The sequence below is a fragment of the Cnephaeus nilssonii genome (genome assembly GCF_951640355.1).
Source record: "Cnephaeus nilssonii genome assembly, chromosome: 22".
NCBI classification, from domain to species: Eukaryota; Metazoa; Chordata; class Mammalia; order Chiroptera; family Vespertilionidae; genus Cnephaeus; species Cnephaeus nilssonii.
Genome location: NC_137093.1, coordinates 11,489,065 through 11,503,194, shown reverse-complemented (window position 1 = coordinate 11,503,194; position 14,130 = coordinate 11,489,065). Strand labels below are relative to the sequence as shown.

The window sequence follows — 14,130 nt, the reverse complement described above, 5'->3', positions numbered from 1 at the left end:
CATAACAAAACTTACAATTTTAACTTTTGAGTTTTTGGGGGGCAAAATAAATATATTTTTGTGCTATATTCAATACATATGTATAAGGTTTTTTTTGCATAAGAAACATTTTATTCGTACTTAAACTTACTAGAAGTCAATAAGCTCCAATAAATTATCACAATATATTTTCACTTTCTTTTTTTAAAATTTTATTGTTACTTGTACTTATTTCCTATACAAACAGGCAAAAATCCACTCCCCAATCCACACAACCAAATAAACAGATATATCAATTTCAGTGCACAAATAAAACATTTTTCTTCTGATCAAACAGGTGGTTTATGTTGTTCATCAATTATTTTTTATCTCATTTTTTATAAAAGTTTTTGGGGGGATTTTTAAAATATAGTTTACATTCAATATTATTTTGTATATTGGTTTCAGGTGTACAGCATAGTGGTTAGACAATCATCTGCTTTACACAGTGTTCCCCCTGATATTTCCAGTACCCATCTGGCCCTGTATATAGTTAGCACAGTATTATTGACTATATTTCCTATGCTGTTCTTTACATCTCCATCATTTTAGCCAGTTTTCAGCGTATAGTACAGTCATATAACCTATATGCCCATTGTTGTGAAACTGATCTCTGGGACTTTTTCATCTTGCCAAATGGAAACTCTATCTCCATTAAACCACAACTCCTCTTTCCCCCTCCCCACCCGCCAGCCCCTGGCAGCCACCTTTCTGCTTCTCAGCAGGACTCCTTTAGACACTGCATGTGAGTGGAATCAGACAGGGTTTCTCCCTCTGGGACTGGCTTATTTCATTCAGCATAATCCTCTTAAGGCTCATCCTGGCTGTAGCCTGTGATGGGATTTCATTCTTTTTAAAGGCTGCATGATATTCCATTGTGTGTTATCTACTGCATTTTCCTCATCTTTCATCTGTCCTTGGACATTAAAGTTGCTTCCACTTCTGTTGTTAATGATGCTGCGATGAGCGTGAGTGTGCCGATACCTGTTTTTTAAGTTTTTGAGGAACCTCCACACTGGTTTTCATAGTGGCTGCGCCATTTCACATTCCCACTTGGATTGTTTGTATTTTTGTTGTTGAAGTGGGAGTCCTTCGTATGCTTTGGACATTGACCATTTATTCACATAAATGATGTGTAAATATTTCCTCCCTTCCATAGGTTGCCTTTTCACTCTGTTGATTATTTCCTTTGCTGTGCAGAAGTTTTTAAGTTTCATTGCTTCTGTTTTTGTTACATGTACCCAGGTCATTTGAATGGGTTTCAGGGAGTTTGAGATCCCCCTTGAAGTTAAATACAGATTTGTATCCGTGTGCATGCGTGGGTGCATTTTTGTAGAGAGGTTGTCCATGTGACTTGTTGTGTTCTGTCAGGATTTGAGAGGTTGTCTGTAGAGACTGTTGTTTTTGAAAACAGTGTCGCCTGAAACTTGGTGTGTTGGCCATGACCCAGGACTGTCTCTCCTTTTTAGCCTTGTTTTTTCTCTTCCACCTTCTCCCTCCCGCCCAGTGTCCCAGGCCCAGTTAGAGGAAACCTGTCTCTGCTATCACCTATTCTTTATATATATATATTATTGATTTCAGAGAGGAAGGGAGAGGGAGATAGAGCTCTAGCTGGTTTGGCTCAGTGGATAGAGTGTCGGTCCTGCGGACTGAAGGGTCCTCCCTGGCCCAGGCCCTAGTCGGGGCTCCTGCAGGAGGCAACCGATTGGTGTGTTTCTCTCACATCAATATTTCTCTGTCTTTCCCTCTCTCTTCTAAAAATCAATGAAAAAATATCTTGGGGTGAGGATTAAAAAAGAGAGAGAGAGAAAAAAAACATCAATGATGAGAGAGAATCATCAATAGGCTGCCTCCTACATACCCCACACTGGGGATTGAACCTGCAACCTGGGTATGTGCCCTGACCAGGAATCGAACCATGACCTCCTGGTTCATAGGTCGACGCTCAACCACTGAGCCATGCCAGCCAGGCCTATCACCTATTCTATCACCTATTCAGTTCTGGTTCTAGTCCGGTACCTGGCACAGTCAGTGCTGGTTGAAGGAAACCGCACATTGATGTGTCTCCTCCTTCCTACCCTGATGGGGCTTTTGGAACTGATTGCAAATGCAGGCTTGGCCTGACTGGGAGGTATGGGGGAGGCTTCTTACTCTTCTTCCCGCCCTTCCACTTGGTCGGGATGTTTTATCCACCCGTCTTCCCTTTCTTCCCACAGCAGCCTTCCTGTTGCCCCCTCTCCACGAGGCTTCCCCGCAGACTTGATCCCTTCCCAGCGTCCAGCCCCATCTCCAGCCCCTGGGCTTCCTCTCCTGGCTCTGTGCTTCCCTTCTGCTTCTGCCTCTCATCACTCTTTCAGTCAGACGCCTACTGTGCTCGACCAGCGCCCCCAGGGTGTCCCAGTGCGCTCCCCTCTTCTTTCCTCTCTGAGCCCAAATTCCCTGGCTCTGTGCGTCCTCCAGCACCCGCCTCTGCTGCTTCCGGTAACGCCTGTACACGACCTACCTCCGTTTCCCTAGGATTTCTGCGTGATCTGCCTTCATCGTCCTGAAAACCCCGAGGAGCATCTGTCTCCCTCATCACTTCCCCTCTCGGCCACTTGCTTCGGGCTTTAGCAGATGTTCCTTAAGTATTTGTTGAACGAATGACGACTCTCTTACCTTCCTTATGTTCTGTTTATTGGAATTTCAGTGTTTGTGCCATTTTGTAGATATTTTTCCCACTGGGATGTACAGTGGCGTATAGATCTGTATATCCCTGCGCATTTGAAGCTCCTCTAACTCAGTTTATTAAATATTGCCTGTGTGGTTCCGCCGGATCCTGTGCCAGGTGCCGGGAGCCAGGTGTGTAGAAAGGCAGCGTGTCTGGGCAGGGGGTTTAACAACCCTTCCCCTCTTCAATAGCATTAGGACCCAAAGAGCTTTTGCTTATGTGGCTTATTTACTTATTAAAATTATTATATTCAGGATTAACACTGAATTCATTAAAAAATAATGAGAAATCCACTTTATGAAGACATAAAATTTTATGAGAAATGACTACATCTTCCAAACAAAAATGGTTTGTGGGAAGAATGGCATTGTGTTATGTTTTTGTAAATCTCTTTCATGCCCGGTCCATTAGAAAAGACCTGGATTTTCGTATCTGTTTTGATATTCATGGTGTCGCGATGTTTTAGAGGAACCATATGAGGACTATCTGGCCTCACTCAGATGCGTGGTTGAAAAGGCAGGAGTGTTTTAACAGTCATTTCAGGTCATCTTGGGTATTTTTTCAGGTTCCACCAGCACTCAACGGGTGGCAGTTTCTTAAAGGTTATTTGTAATGTGGACTCCGAGACTGTATCAATGAACTTTCTCGTAGTTACTTAAATGCCATGAGTCTTTCTCGCCCCTGAAATAGCTCATTTGCTCATGGGTGATGTTGTAACATCACGCTTTAGCCATTTGGAAAATACTGGTGCACTGAGTTATGCAGATTTTCTAAATTTTGGTGCACAGCATTGTACAGCGTTTAAGAAACAAGAACAACACTAAAAACCACATTTGCTAACACTGCTGCCAACCGCATCAGGAAGGTCTTTGAGTATTGGGAAGCTGCTGGGTTCACAGTGGCTCACGTAAGTTTTCTGAGATGCTCATTTCTGTTGGAAAATTAGCGTTGCATCATTTGCAACCCATGCTGTAAGTTATTTCTCTGGAAACGACAGGCTCCCTTGTTTCATCTTTGAGGAAATAATGCCAATATCCACGGGCTTTTCTTTTTTTTTTTTTTTTTTAAATATATTTTATTGATTTTTTACAGAGAGGAAGAGATAGGGATAGAGAGTTAGAAACATCGATGAGAGAGAAACATCGATCAGCTGCCTCTTGCACACCCCCCACTGGGGATGTGCCCGAAACCAAGGTACATGCCCTTGACCGGAATCGAACCTGGGACCCTTGAGTCCGCAGGCCGACGCTCTATCCACTGAGCCAAACCGGTTTCGGCATCCACGGGCTTTTCTAAAAGTCCTTCCCAGTAGCCCTAGCTGGTTTGGCTCAGTGGATAGAGCGTCGGCCTGCGGACTGAAGGGTCCCAGGTTCTATTCCGGTCAAGGGCATGTACCTTGGTTGTGGGCACATACCCAGTGGGGAGTGTGCAGGAGGCAGCTGATTGATGTTTCCAACTCTCTATCCCTCTCCCTTCCTCTCTGTAAAAAGTCAACAAAACATTTTTTTTAAAAAAAAAATAAAAGTCCTTCCCCGTAGAAGGATGTTCTGGAGGAAGTGGCCGCAGGAGTGCTTCTGCTGCAGATGGCCACCGCGTGGTAGGCAGCGGAAGCACTGCCCTGTGTTGTCACACAGAATGGTAAAGGGATCGAGGGGCAAGGTTTCATTCATTTATTTTATTAAATTTATCTTTACTGTTGAAAGTATTACAGATGTGTCGTCCTCCCCTCCCCCATTGACCCTCTCCACCCTGCTCCCGCCCCTCCCCGGGCCTTCACCGCACTGTTGCCTGTCCATGGGCTGTGCATATACGCACATATGTTCTTTGGTTAATCTCTTCTTCCTGCTCCCACCTTGCCCTCTGAAATACGTTAGTCTGATTCATGCTTCAGTGTCTCTGGATCTATTTTGTTAAGGGTCCAGGTCTTAATAAAACTAATCATTTTTGCTGCCTCATCAAAGACACTCTTCAGTGAAACTGGTGATCTTTTTCATGAGCGCATGGCCAGGAGGAGCTCAGTGACTCTTAGTGCACTGTGAGCCCTGCCCGTCTAGTGCCATCACCCAGCAGCGCACACTGTCAACACGGTGAAAAAGGCAGATAACGACTTAGTATTGTTCTTTTTTTATTTTAAAAAATATATTTTATTGATTTCAGAGAGGAAAGGAGAGGGAGATAGAAAGAGAAACAAACATCAGTGATAAGAGAGAATCATTGATTGGCTGCCTCTTGCACGCCCTCTATTTGGTATCGAGCCCGCAACACGGGCATGTGCCCTTCACCAGAATCGAACCCGGGACTCTTCAGTTCGCAGGCTGACGCTCTATCCACTGAGCCAAACTGGCTAGGGCTTAGTATTGTTCTGAAGGGGGTTTTGACCTACTTCCCAGTCCTCCTTGTGAAGGCCTTGGGGACCCCAGAGTCCATGGCCTGGGCTTTGGTACCCCTGGGGAAACGCAGCCTCAGCCCCCACACAGCTGGACTCACTCCCCACCTCCTTCAGGCCTCTCCTCAAGTGTGAGGCCCTCCCTGACCTCCACGTTTCAGATTAGCCCGCCTTCCACCCCTCACCCTGGCCCTGCTTGCTGTTTTTTTCTCCATACCCCTTGTCACCATATAATATACTGTATTCTCCACTTTGCCCTCCTCCCTCCAGTAAGATTCAAGCTCAGGATAGCAGAGGCATTTATTGCTATACTCCCAGCACTAAGAGTAGTTAGTACCTGGCGCACAGAGGTAGTAGTCTTAGGTATTTGAATGAGTGACTGGGTGAATAAATGAATGACAGTGGCAGGCCGGAGGAGAGTAGCTCATGCCTTGGCCCCGTTCCCCATGGGGTCCCGGCCCCTGTTGACTTCTGCTCTCCCCGGTTCTCCAGCCAGTGCTCCCCCACACCGCCGTGTGCCTAGTGTGTGGCGAGGCGGGGAAGGAAGACACGGTGGAGGAGGAAGAAGGCAAGTTTAACCTCATGCTCATGGAGTGCTCCATCTGCAACGAAATCATCCACCCTGGATGCCTTAAGGTGAGTGGCTCCGGTGGGACCTGGCTATGCTGCTCGACACCCCTACTCGGGGCCTCTAGTGTTGGTGAAGCTTGGGGGGCAGGGGGAAGTTGGGTTCCTCCCATGGAGGGCCCTCACATCTGGGGGACTCTGTGTGTCAGGTATGAGCTGAGGGCAAGAAGGGTCTGGAGTAGCTCAGACCTCACGCACAGGTGCGGGTCCACCCCCCCACCCCCACCCCCGGCTCCAGCCAGCCAAAACCTCAGAACTACAGTTTCCAGTTTCCAGAGTCTCCACCTGGGCCAGAGGGAGATGCTGGCTGGTCAGGCTGCTTGCTGGACCCTGGCTCGGGGCTTCTGAAGAACTGGGGCCTGGCCAGGTGAGGGCCCATAACAATAGGGGGTGTGTTCCTGGGGCCGGGAACCTGCCCTTGGTGTGTCCTGGGGGCTGCCGTGCTGTACCGCCTGTCTTGGACAGCAGGTTCTTCCTTTGAAAGGAAGAGACTGTTGTGGGCTGGCACATCGCTTCTGTGCCCGGAGAATGTCAACATACCCGGCACCTCCCTGTCAGCTCGTGTGCATCTGTGTGTTTTAAGAGATCAGGGTGGAGGGTGGGCCTGCCCCAAGTGTCCCCTTTTCCCTGGGTGGCGTAACCGGTCTGTTTTGACGCTCACCGCCCCCTCTCTCACACTCACACACACACTCTCACTCTGAAGGGGACGCTTTGCTGTTCCCTGACTTTGGAAGTCAGACCACCCCGTCTTAATTGCCTGGTTACTTCTCTCTCGCCCACATCAGAAGCTCCTCCAGGGCGGGGACAGCAGGTCTGACTTGCTCACACCCAGCACCACCCAGTACAGGGCTAGTGAATGAATTCAGAGTCACCTGTCTTAACCACTCTTGTTTTCTTTTGGCCAAAGATGGGCTGGAAATGGCATTTGGGGTGGGGTGGGGGGGCCATTAATGCTCCCGGCAGAGGTGGCCTCTTCCACCCCCCTCCCTGTTTGCTGACTGGCTGTCCCTCGCAGATTAAGGAGTCAGAGGGCGTAGTCAACGACGAGCTTCCAAACTGCTGGGAGTGTCCAAAGTGTAACCACGCTGGCAAGACCGGGAAAGTGAGTGCCGGGCTCCCAATCCCAGGGGTCAGCCCGGGAGGGGCGGACCTTGGCCTTGCCAGTCCGACCTGTGCCCACAGGGTTGGCTGGTGGGCGCTCTGGGCTCGGGGAAGGGCGCTCGTCCAAAGATATACAGTTCGCTTGTACCTTCTCTCTTTTTGGCCTACAAGCAAAAGCGTGGCCCTGGCTTCAAGTACGCCTCCAACCTGCCCGGCTCCCTGCTCAAGGAGCAGAAGATGAACCGGGACAACAAGGAAGGCCAGGAGTCGGCCAAGCGGAGGAGCGAGTGTGAGGAGGCGCCCCGGCGCAGGTCGGACGAGCACCCCAAGAAGGTGCCCCCGGACACCATCCTGCGCCGAAAGTCAGACGATGTGCACCTGAGGAGGAAGCGGAAATACGAGAAGCCCCAAGAGCCGAGTGGACGCAAGCGAGTACGTCCTGGGAGGGGCGGGGCGCGGGTGGCCTAGCCGGTCCCAGGGGCGGGGGCGGGGGCGGGGGGAGAACGCGGGACCCTGGCCTCTGGCTGCCCTGAGCAGGTCACCTAAGCCCTGAGCGCCCTGCCCAACAGAAAGGAGGGGGAAACCAGCCGGTCACTCCTCTTCCCACCCCTCTAGGCCTCGACTCTGCAAACGTCCCCTGGTTCCTCCTCGCACCTCTCGCCGAGGCCCCCTCTAGGCAGCAGCCTCAGCCCCTGGTGGAGATCCAGTCTCACTTACTTCCAGCAGCAGGTGCTCCCACGTCGCCCCGCCCTCCCCAGGCCACCCCCAACCCCGCCCCACTGGTTCTCCAGCCCCCGAGCTTCCCAGGCCTCAGCCCCCGATCACTGGCTCAGGGTTCTGGCGCCGGGCCTGGGAAGCTGAACTGCGGTGGGGAAGCCCTGCAGATCTGGGAAACCTGGGTGGCCCTGCTCCGCCCCCTGGCCCTTCCAGCATCAGCCACGAGGTGGCGCCTGGTTCCGTTCTCCCCGCCCTGGCCTTTAAGGCTCGGCTGGGAACCCCACAGGCCCTGCCTCCAGGACTGGCTCCCGGGGCCAAGTCCGCCCTGAACGGGCCACTGCATATCTCTGGGTCTGTCCTAGGGTGGGAGGGCAGTTGGGTGGGAACAGTTGGACCACAGTACCCTACTTCCAGCCTCTTCCTTAAAACCAGCCGCAGGGCCCACCCATCAGAGTGGATTTGGGGGGAAGGCGCCCCTCCAGCCCCTAGTCTAGAGACCACGGCCTGGTGGTGGGCTGGGTGTAGAGGGGACCAACTCTCTCGAGCCTGGCAGCAAGCTCTGCATCCTTTCTGTTCTGTGACAGCTAAAACCTGGCAAAGAAGATAAGCTTTTCAGGAAAAAGGTACCCTCTGTCCCTGCCCTCCCCTCCCCTTCCTTTCCTTCACCTCACACCTGGACGGGGGGCAGGATCCTGGGAAGAGGGTGGGGAGGCTTGAGTGGGTGCAGCCCTGGCCGGGGACTGACCTGCCCCTGCCCCCCTGCCCCCCTCCTTCCTCAGCGGCGGTCCTGGAAGAATGCCGAGGACCGGATGGCTCTAGGCAGCAAGCCGCTCCGGCGCTTCAAGCAGGAGCCGGAGGACGACCTGCCTGAGGCGCCCCCCAAGACCAGGGAGAGCGACCATTCCCGCTCCAGCTCCCCCACCGCCGGGCCCAGCACCGAGAGCGCGGAGGGTCACGACGAGAAGAAGAAGGTGAAAATGCGCCGGAAACGGCGGCTCCCCAATAAGGAGCTGAGCAAGGAGCTGAGCAAGGAGCTCAATCAGGAGATCCAGAAGACGGAGAGCAGCCTGGCCAACGAGAACCACCAGCCCATCAAGTCGGAGCCCGAGAGTGAGAACGAGGAGCCCAAGCGGCCCGTGGGCCTCTGCGAGCGCCCCCATCGCTTCAGCAAGGGGCTCAACGGCACCCCCCGGGAGCTGCGACACCAGCTGGGGCCCGGCCTGCGCAGCCCACCCCGCGTCATCTCCCGGCCCCCTCCTTCCGTGTCGCCGCCCAAGTGCATCCAGATGGAGCGACACGTGATCCGTCCGCCGCCCATCAGCCCCCCACCCGACTCGCTGCCCCTGGACGATGGGGCGGCCCACGTCATGCACCGGGAGGTGTGGATGGCCGTCTTCAGCTACCTCAGCCACCAAGACCTGTGTGTCTGCATGCGGGTCTGCAGGACCTGGAACCGCTGGTGAGGAGGCAGGGAGCTGGTTGTGTGTCCAGGTCTGCGCTAAGGGTTGGGCTAGACCAGGGATGGAGTGAGGGTGGGAAGTAGGGTCCCACCTTGAGTCAGTGGTCAGGTCCCCCTCCAAGCCCCGACCAGCGTGATTCTCTTCCGCCGAGAGTTCCAGCAGCTACGGCAGGTGAAGCCCGTTTGACTTCCTGACTTAGCTCCTTGGAAGATGAGCAGGACCAGGTGGAGCCCTGACCTGAAAGTGTTAGCCCAGGTTATTAACAGCAACGGTGCCAGTGGCTGCCCTTCGCCCCAGCCTGGACATTTCCCAGCTTTCTGGCCAGGTTACTTACCTTCCTTGTGAATGGGTGCGATACCTCCGCTCAGGCTTGTTTTGAGAAACGGTGTGTAGGGGGTGTGCTAAGCCCCCATGAAGTGCTTAATGGAGAACAGGTGCCAGCACCTTCCGGGGAGGGCCTGTGGCGGTCACAGCGGAGGTGCCCAGGTGCAGACAGACGGGTCCAGAGGGCGGAGTTAGGAGCCTGTCCCTGAGCTTGGAAGGTGAGGAGTTACCACAAGTGAGACCCCAACTCTGACGGCACCCCCTCTGCTGGGTCTGGCCTCCAGGTGCTGTGATAAGCGGTTATGGACCCGCATCGACCTGAACCACTGCAGGTCCATCACGCCCCTGATGCTGAGCGGCATCATCCGGCGGCAGCCCGTCTCCCTGGACCTCAGCTGGACCAATATCTCCAAGAAACAGCTGAGCTGGCTCATCAACCGTTTGCCAGGTGAGCACAGGGCCGGGGACCCCAAATGTGCAGGTGCGGGGGGCTGGTGCATCACCTGACCTGCGACCCCTTCTCCTGTTCCCCCAGGGCTCCGAGACTTGGTGCTGTCAGGCTGCTCATGGATTGCGGTCTCGGCCCTCTGTACCTCCAGTTGTCCGTTGCTCCGGACCCTGGATGTCCAGTGGGTAGAAGGGCTAAAGGATGCCCAGATGCGGGATCTCCTGTCTCCGCCCACAGATAACAGGCCAGGTGAGCGGCCAGGCCTGGGGGCAAGGCCATGTGGCGGTGGTGTGACCAAGCTGCGCTGTTGGGTCCGATTTTCACCACAACGGCGTGTAGAGGGTGTGCAAAGCCCCCATTAAATGCTTAATGGAGAACAGGTGCCGTCTGGTGGGCGTGTCCTCCAGCCTTCTCTGGCCTCAGCCCGGCCCCAGGGGATGCCAGGAGGAGTTTGGCTGCTGTGTTCTCAGTTTGCTTCGGGCACCCAGGGGCTCTCACAAATCCGACTGCTTCTTTGTTCATGTATCCTGCATCGGCTTCAGGCCCCCTGGAGCATCAGGGTCAGGGTGGTTGGACAGGGGCTCCCATAGAGCTCTCCGAGGTCGGGTTTCAGGGGTCATCGCTCCCCTTCAGCAGCTTAAATGAGGAAACCATGGAGATCGAGAGATGCTAATGCTGTCTGCTCCGTCTGGCCCGGTACTGCTGGGTGGAGAGTGGGCTGTGTTTCTAGGTCTTCTGAACTTTAAGAATCTCAATGTGTAAAATTTTATGTATATGTATATTTTTTATTGATTTAAGAGAGGAAGGAAGAGGGAGATAGTGATATAAACATCAATGATGAAAGAGAGTCATGGTTTGGCTGCCTCCTACATAGGTTGATGCTTAACCACTGAAACATACTGGCCAGCCGATCTTCCGATTCTTAAATATTGGAACTGATTCTGATTTTTTGGGGGAAACATCAATGACGAACTGAAACCAAGTGTTATGTCTGGCTGGTAGGCCTTTTGTGTCCTGTCAGGTTGATACGCTGCCTCTCTTCCTCCCTGCCCCTCAGGTCAGATGGACAATCGGAGCAAGCTCCGAAACATCGTGGAGCTGCGTCTAGCAGGCCTGGACATCACCGACGCCTCCCTGCGGCTCATCATCCGCCACATGCCCCTGCTCTCCAAGCTCCACCTTAGTTACTGTAACCATGTTACTGACCAGTCCATCAACCTGCTCACTGCAGTGGGCACCACCACCCGGGACTCCTTAACAGAAATCAACTTGTCAGGTCAGTCGGGGTCACCCATCAGGGACTGCCCAGCATCCCGTGGGACAAGCTGGGAATTTCACATTTGTGCGCCTGCTATTATTATAGGATCCCAGTGATCGGTGCTAGGACATAGCAGTGATGAAGACAGATACACAGCCCAGTTTAGAGGGGAACATGCTGCAGAAGTTATTACCGGATTTGTAATAATTGCTACCAAAAATGCTGTTAGCCGTGAGCGCATAGAACAGTGGTTCCTGGTCCAAAACTAGCGCCAGGGAAGCTTCCCTCAGTGGGATGAGTGCTGTGGGATGGGTGGGGAGCAGTGGGCAATAAGGCAAGGCCTGGCCCAGTAGGCTTTCACTGGGAGTAAGCAGCTTGCTTTCTGCCATTGCTGTCTTCAATTTTGCGCACCCTTCCTGACCCTGCTGTCACAGGGTCTGTGGTTGGAGAGAAGCCTCCAGTGCCCTTACGGTTCGGCGTCTTGTTGCACACGCTGGGAAACCTCACACATCCCTCCGCTTGCTGATGGGGAGGGAGTTTGTTTTTAAGGAGTTGGGACATGAGGGACAGTGAGATGGACAGAGGCATGATTTTTCTGAAAGAATTCCACATCCTCCATCACTTCTTTTTGCAGTAAGCTTATAAAAGAGTGTCAGCCACTTGGTGGGGAGGAATTTGAGAGATTAATTGAAAGGTTAAGGGGTACCTTTGGAACAGGTGTTCAACGACCCCTACCCCCCTTTCCTATCTAACTGCCCGGCCTTCATTTATTAGTGGCATCGCCTGTGATGCAGATAGCATTCCATTGTACTGGTTCCAAGTTCTTGAATTCCTACTGCCTTTATGAGATTGGGTTATATTTACACTATCTGAGACGTGCATCCCAGAATCCGGGCGCGTCTGTGCCAAGACTTTGTGTTGACCTGAGGGGATTGCTTGAAAGGGGCTACTCTGATTGTTTGAAAGGCGGTTAGTTCTTCGGTGACTCATGGGGTGCTGTCACTTGACTTCCTTATGCCACCTCCTCACCTGCAGGGACTTTGATAAAATAGAGGCAGTGCCGCCTCCGTGTGCTTTACTGCAGAGGCTGGAATATGCTCAAGAGCTCAGTCCAGTTTCTCCTTTGCTGAGCGCCTGGGATTTGGGGGCCTTTGTTCAGGCTCCATTCCCTGCACCTCACATTCTGTCTTCTTCCCTGCAGACTGCAATAAGGTCACTGACCAATGCCTGTCCTTCTTCAAGCGCTGTGGAAATATCTGTCATATTGACCTGAGGTACTGCAAGCAAGTTACCAAGGAAGGCTGTGAGCAGTTCATAGCTGAAATGTCTGTGAGTGTCCAGTTTGGGCAAGTGGAAGAAAAACTCCTGCAAAAACTGAGTTAGTCCAAGGACTAGTGTGTAAATACGGGGTGGGTGGGGGGAAGGGACAGGGCCAGGGGAGGGTAAAAGACTTCACAGAAACTAGGGCTTTTATTTTCAATTTGGAACTTGGAACAACAGACCGCGGAACGATTCCATTTTGCAAGTCTTGCCAAGGCAATGCCGTTCCACCACCCGTTTTGGGGATGAGTGAGCTGGACATTTGGGTTATTATGAAGAGTAACTGCACTGCTTTCTGGACCATTTCTAAGGCGGCCTTTACCAAGAAGACATTCCTGTTGGAGAGGAGGATGAACTTTGGAGAAATTCTCTTACTGAAGCATGAGCTTAGGAGTTTATCTGTTTTTTTTTTGTGGGTTTTTTTGTGATGGTGTTTTGTTCTGGACACCTCATTCCTTGCAACTCCGGGGTTTTTGGTGTCAACATTAAGTGGACCACACAACACATCTGCCGTCTTGACATATTTTGTTTGGTTTTGTTACATCTTACATTATGAGGAATTATTTTTGTACAAATTGTTTAAAAGTTATTTATGCAAGGTTTGAATGCATACCAGTGTTTTTATTGTTTTCTGATTGCCAACTTTCCTGGTTTCCTTAAAGTAGGAGAGAACTTACCCTGGACTTCATCAACACAAATAATCCATCTATACATGTGCCCAGACCTGGCAGGGCAGGCTGAGCCTTCCGGTTAAAAGCATGCTTACCTGGAAGCGGAGAGCCTGCTTTGGACGTTAAGAAATCACATAAGCATGTTGTGCATAGATGTAAAGTATAGTGGAAGTAAGACACTTTGCCAAGGTTCCCCTGTATAGAATTCACCCTTTTCTCAAAAATTTTAAAATTGAACTTCAACCTTTGCACTCAGGAGGGTTTGCTCCAGCATGAGCTCTTGGACTCTACATAGATCTAATTTATACGGTGAGTCAAGAAGTAGAGTAAATGACCCAACGTAGCCTTTCTTTTCCTCTTCTTTCTCCTTTGAAGTGTGAGCAGAGTTTCTCGTTTCAGGTTTATAACATGGCTATTCCCCAGTTGTAAAGATATGCATTCATAAGTGCCATTGTTGTTTGGTGGTGTTTTCCTAGACCTTCCCGACTCGGTTTTACCTTTGTTGAATTTGTATAAACAATTGTACAAAAAAAAACACCCACTCTTGGACTTTGAGGGTTTCTGTTCTAGGAGTGGACTAGACATTTGATTAGAAAGTCTAGGGGCACTAATCTCAACACTAGTATATATTGTTTTGAGGCCAAACAAGCTATAATTTCTTATTCATCTGAGAAATTGCAGTAGTCCCTTGGGAGAGGGAAAGAGAGAGAAACATTCATGATGACAGAGAATCACTGTCTCATGCATGCCCCCTACTGTGGATCTAGCCCGCAACCTAGGCATGTGCCGTTGGCCGAGACCTCCTGTTTCATACATAGGTCGATGCTCAACCACTGAGGCATACCAGCCGGCTTTCCCCATCTTTAGAGAGAGATCTTGCTGTTTATGGCTAATAAAGGTAGTGGGAAAGAACTATGCTACACCAATGTCCACTTGGTATTTTTACTGCCAAAGGTGTGTGGAGTCCATTTTAGATCTAACAACAGAGCCTTGCAACCTTGTACTCAAATACATAAACACTGCTCTAGTGAATCTGAAAATGGAGAAGATAACACCACTCCCTGCCTCCAAATCAGTAGCAACATAAAAC

The 14,130-nt window shown here is 51.4% G+C and overlaps 1 protein-coding gene across 9 annotated transcripts in view; it reads left to right on the top strand.

The window, feature by feature from the left end:
* Positions 1-13,589, top strand: part of KDM2B (lysine demethylase 2B) — a 90,118-nt gene extending 76,529 nt beyond the window's left edge. For 2 of the 9 annotated variants that reach the window (XM_079762250.1, XM_079762251.1), the window contains exons 14-23: positions 5,607-5,750; positions 6,757-6,843; positions 7,014-7,274; positions 7,458-7,571; positions 8,144-8,182; positions 8,339-9,018; positions 9,628-9,791; positions 9,879-10,040; positions 10,849-11,067; positions 12,251-13,588. In XM_079762250.1, the coding sequence (XP_079618376.1) occupies positions 5,607-5,750; positions 6,757-6,843; positions 7,014-7,274; positions 7,458-7,571; positions 8,144-8,182; positions 8,339-9,018; positions 9,628-9,791; positions 9,879-10,040; positions 10,849-11,067; positions 12,251-12,432 (2,052 nt within the window). In that variant the 3' untranslated portion in view covers positions 12,433-13,588. Of the gene's footprint in view, positions 1-5,606; positions 5,751-6,756; positions 6,845-7,005; positions 7,275-7,457; positions 7,572-8,143; positions 8,183-8,338; positions 9,019-9,627; positions 9,792-9,878; positions 10,041-10,848; positions 11,068-12,250 lie in introns of all 9 variants that reach the window. The other 7 variants (XM_079762245.1, XM_079762246.1, XM_079762244.1 and 4 more) reach the window with 6 other exon arrangements.
* The last annotated feature ends 541 nt before the right edge of the window (positions 13,590-14,130 follow it).